Source organism: Corvus brachyrhynchos, unplaced genomic scaffold, assembly GCF_000691975.1.
Source record: "Corvus brachyrhynchos isolate BGI_N302 unplaced genomic scaffold, ASM69197v1 scaffold365, whole genome shotgun sequence".
NCBI classification, from domain to species: domain Eukaryota; kingdom Metazoa; phylum Chordata; class Aves; order Passeriformes; family Corvidae; genus Corvus; species Corvus brachyrhynchos.
Genome location: NW_008239544.1, coordinates 1432683 through 1437053, shown reverse-complemented (window position 1 = coordinate 1437053; position 4371 = coordinate 1432683). Strand labels below are relative to the sequence as shown.

At 56.7% G+C, this 4371-nt stretch overlaps 2 protein-coding genes across 2 annotated transcripts in view; one reads left to right on the top strand and one right to left on the bottom strand.

Moving 5' to 3' along the window:
- Nucleotides 1-1663, top strand: part of PSMD7 (proteasome 26S subunit, non-ATPase 7) — a gene marked incomplete at its 5' end in the record, with an annotated part of 2977 nt that extends 1314 nt beyond the window's left edge. The window contains 3 exons of the mRNA XM_017741360.1: nucleotides 244-324; nucleotides 863-954; nucleotides 1179-1663. Of these exons, the coding sequence (XP_017596849.1) occupies nucleotides 244-324; nucleotides 863-954; nucleotides 1179-1617 (612 nt within the window). The remainder of the gene's footprint in view (nucleotides 1-243; nucleotides 325-862; nucleotides 955-1178) is intronic.
- Nucleotides 1664-2302: 639 nt separating this feature from the next.
- The window catches only part of WWP2 (WW domain containing E3 ubiquitin protein ligase 2), a 31459-nt gene continuing 29390 nt past the window's right edge, over nucleotides 2303-4371 (bottom strand). Inside the window, exons 20-22 of the mRNA XM_017741359.1 lie at nucleotides 4289-4371; nucleotides 3430-3502; nucleotides 2303-3296 (exon numbers count right to left, since the gene is read on the bottom strand). The exon at nucleotides 4289-4371 is cut by the window's right edge and continues 12 nt beyond it. Coding sequence (XP_017596848.1) covers nucleotides 3197-3296; nucleotides 3430-3502; nucleotides 4289-4371 — 256 coding nt within the window. The 3' untranslated portion in view covers nucleotides 2303-3196. The remainder of the gene's footprint in view (nucleotides 3297-3429; nucleotides 3503-4288) is intronic.

Genomic DNA, 4371 nt, shown 5'->3' with positions numbered 1-4371 from the left:
CTTTCCCTGAAAGGGGCATGTGGGCAGCCTTGTCCCCCACCTTTTTTGTTGGTGACACAGCATGGTGGCTGTAAAGTGATTGAGGAACTGGGATCAGGAGTTCTCTGAATCATTGTCTCAGTGCCTGCGGTTACCCCTCTGAGCAGCCTCGTGCTGGTGCTGAGGAGGGAAGAGCTGGCTCGGGTATTTCTTCCTACTCTTTGACCAAAATCCAGTTTCCTGCATGTTTTCTTTCTTCCCGAGGTGCTGGTGATCATTGACGTGAAGCCGAAGGACCTGGGGCTGCCCACAGAAGCCTACATCTCAGTGGAGGAGGTCCATGATGTGAGTGTTGACCGTGTGAAGTGTCACAGTCACGGCTGGGAGCACTCAGAAGCTGTCACTGGCTGCAGGTGCTCCCAGGTGTGCCCCGTCATTGTGGGCCTGCCCTGAGCAGCTCACGCCTCACTGAGCCCCATGCAGACAAACACCCAGCAGTGAGTCACTGTAATTGTTGCACTTCAATTATGGATGTGTATGAAATATTGGATCTTTTTGCCTTTCTGAGGCCTTCACTACAGAGCAAGAGCTGCTCTCCCAAAATGCAATGAGGCTGGATCAGGGAAGAGAGAAATAATTGTGATATTTAGTGAGAATTTCCATTGCTCCCCGCTGGGTACACACCAGCAAAATGCAGAAATGGGAAGTTACCCAGAGCAGGAGAGATTGCTGGGGCAGTCGGTGATACGGTGATCAAATCAAGGACATCCCAACTAGAGCTGTTCCTCTCACATCCCTTGTGGCCTGTGTAGGGCTGCTTTTCTGGTTTCATCGGTGCAATCCCTCATGCCCTGGCTAAAATCCCGTTTGTGTGTCCCTTCAGGATGGCACCCCGACCTCCAAGACTTTTGAGCACGTGACGAGCGAGATCGGCGCGGAGGAGGCCGAGGAAGTGGGTGTGGAGCATCTGCTGAGGTGAGGGGGGAGCTGTCCCGGGCCCTGCCCACGCTCCCAGCGGCATTCCCGGTGCCGTTCCCGGTGCCACTGCACGAGGAGCGCGTTGAGCACATGGCATAAATCCCGGGAGCACTGGATCCCATCATCCCTCGGCCGTGCTCACATGGCTCTAAGCTGGAAAGGTCCCAAGGGACGGTGCCCAGCAGGGTGAGGTTCTGATCCCAGTTCTCTCTGCATTTCAGGGACATCAAGGACACCACAGTGGGCACTCTGTCCCAGCGGATCACAAACCAAGTCCATGGCTTGAAGGGACTGAACTCCAAGCTTCTGGACATCAGGAGCTACCTAGAGAAAGTAGCCCTGGGCAAACTCCCCATCAACCACCAGATCATCTACCACCTCCAGGACGTCTTCAACCTGCTCCCAGATGTGAACCTGCAGGAGTTTGTCAAGGCCTTTTACCTGAAGACCAACGACCAGATGGTGGTGGTGTACCTGGCCTCGCTCATCCGCTCCGTTGTGGCCCTGCACAACCTCATCAACAACAAGATTGCCAACAGGGACGCAGAGAAGAAGGAAGGACAGGAAAAAGAAGAAAGTAAAAAGGAGAGGAAAGATGAGAAGGAGAAGGACAAAGAGAAGAGTGATGGCAAGAAAGAAGAGAAAAAGGAGAAAAAGTAAAAGGTGTAGTTTTTTTATTTGTAAATTAAAAATCTTGTAAACTAAATCCCTGGTGCTGGGGTCTTGTATGTTGTGCTCAGCACTGCTCTTCCTCACCCAGGCAGGGTTGGGGGAGCCATGCAGAGGCTTTTGATTTGATTTTACTTTAATACAGCACTTTTCCTTCCCCCAGTGTGTCTTGGCGGGTGTTGAGGCCTCAGCTCACACACACTCTGCTCTTGGTGCGTGTATTCCCATTTTCCAGGGCTAATCTATTGCCATCAGCCACTTTCGTGCACCGCAGCCATCCCTGTGTTTAACTGGCCCTGTGCCCCAGCCCCTAGGGGTGTGGCACAGCTGGGATGTTGTCACTGCTGTCACAGCTCTGTGCCAGCAAGGCCCCAGCCCCTCCCTGGGGACAGCACTGGTGGCCCTGTCACCCCTGGTCGGGGCCAAGCAGCTCTCAGGGCGGCAGGAGGCTGTGAGCCCGGGGAAGCACTGGGACCATCACCGCTGACACAGAGCGGGCAGGGACAAAATCCACAGGATTTGTGATCCCAGTGCTGAGCTCCGGCTGCTGTCATGGTCCTGGAGCCTGAGCACTGCACAGACCCCACCCTGGGAGCCATACCCGGGCCCAGGGGAAATGCTGCGCCAGGACAGGCAGAGACCTGGGACTCGCAAGGATCCAGGACACAGGCACACCTCGGCAGCTGCTTTGTCGTTTATTGCACAGGAAGCCTCGCGGGGCAGGCAGGGCCGTGCGGACCCGGCCGCTTCCCAGCCCGGAGCCGTTGCAGGGTCCCGTCTGCACAGGCCCCCGGACACACGGACATGCCAGGCCTGTTGCCCGCACACACAGGGAAGGGCAGGAGCGACATCCAGGTGATGTTGCCCTCTCCGCAGCCCGGCCGGCAGCAGAGGGAACACTGAAGTGTGGGCAGGACCCAGGATCTGAGCGAAGGCCGGCAGGGCCCCGGCAGTGCCCCGAGCCCCCGGGGCTGCTGTGGAGCACCAGCTCCGAGCAGAAACCACATCACTTAAATACAGCTGCCCAGGGGCCACAGGCTGCAAATCAGGACACGCTCAGCCAGGCTCTGGCTCCAGCGGCTGCGGGTCTCGCTGGGGAAGGGGCTGTCCTGGCGCTCAGACGGTGCACAAGAGCCCTTCAGAAGCATCATCTTGGGGGTCCTTGTCATTGTTGCTGGATGCTGGGTGCAGGATGGGGCCCAGAAATCAGTCAGAGCCATTTTCCCCCTCACCTGCCACTACCAAAATGCCATCAAAAGGCAGAAAACAGGAGGGGGAAGAGCCTCTACCAAACACCTGTGTCTGTGAGGGGGGCCGAGAAGCCCCAGTGCCCCCTGTGCTGCCCCCCAGCCCCTCTGCGCCAGCCCTCGCGAGCCAAGCCCTTGTGTCCTCCTCTCCGTCACACCTCAGATTTCCTTAGGGAGGGAAGCAAAGCCCCATTCCCCCAGGGCCGTGTCAGTGCAGGCCTCGCCTGGGAGCAAGAGCCACAGTGTCCATAGGGGCCTGTGCACATCCCAGAGAGGGCCCTGGGCACCGGCCGGCAGCACTCTGGGAATGCCCCACAGCTCCATCACTCCTGTCCAAACCCTTCCGTCTCCTCGATGGCGTAAAGCAGCTTCTCCTTCAGCTGTTCGTAGCTCTTGTAGGGAGGGAGATCCAGGCGGTTGAAGCTGGGGAGAGAGCGGAGGCTGAGACACGGCCAGGAACAGCACTCCCATCCCACGGGATGGAGAGCCCCGTGCAGCCCCGCAGCGTTCCCTGTGCCCTCACGCACTCCGGCCAGGCCGAGGGGCAGTGACTTACCACGTGTGGCTCCGTGGCAGCCACGTCTCTTTGCCAACTTTATCGATGCAGAATTTCTGGGGCCCGTTGCTGCCTGTTAATGACGAGCACAGCAAAGCTCATTACACGACCAGGAGCTGAAAAAGAAACCCCTCCCACACACACTGAGATCCACCGACCATCATGGGCTTACAATCCCAGGGACACGGGGTAAATCCACGGAAACAATCTCTGCCTGTTTGCAGAGAGGATGTTCAAAAAACAAAGGAGAAAGCAAAATGCAGGTTCACAGCACCAAGGGGCAAGAGCACCATCTCTGAGCATGATGGTTCCATAGCCAGTGCTAAAACTTATTGATCTGTGAACCCTCAGGATTGTGCGAGTCCATCCAAGAGTTTTAAAGGACCTGGCACAGGAAGTCTGAGTCACTGGCTTTTTAACAGATTGGGAATGCTGGAGAGGTTCCAGGGGGCGGAAAAAGCTAATATGCCAGCAAGAACAACTGAGGGGGTTAAGCAAGCTGGTTGGCTTGACACGAATACCAGGAAAGTCAGGGAAAGGCTGGTGCAGGCCCCAAAAAGCAGCAAATTAAAGGATGAGTGGAACCACACTGTGGTTTTCTGAAAAAGAGGCTTTGTCACACAAGAATCAAAATTCAATCAGAAATCCAATCTCATTCAGATTGAGATCACAAACCAGCCCGACAAAGTTAACCCTGGCAGGGCGGTCATGGCCAAAGAACGTGTCTGGAAATGGCACAACACCAGATGGGACCCCTGTGCTCAGACCTCGCAGCTGCTTTCCTGCTCACGTGCTGCGTGTGCTCTGTGTGGGGACAGGGACAGGAAGGTGCCACCCCCAGTGGCTCCCCAGGACACACCGATGAGCTCAGCAAAGCCCCCGACAGGCAGGCGGCAGGTCCCCGTCACGAACTGCAGCAGCCGGATCCTCTTCTCGTTGTCC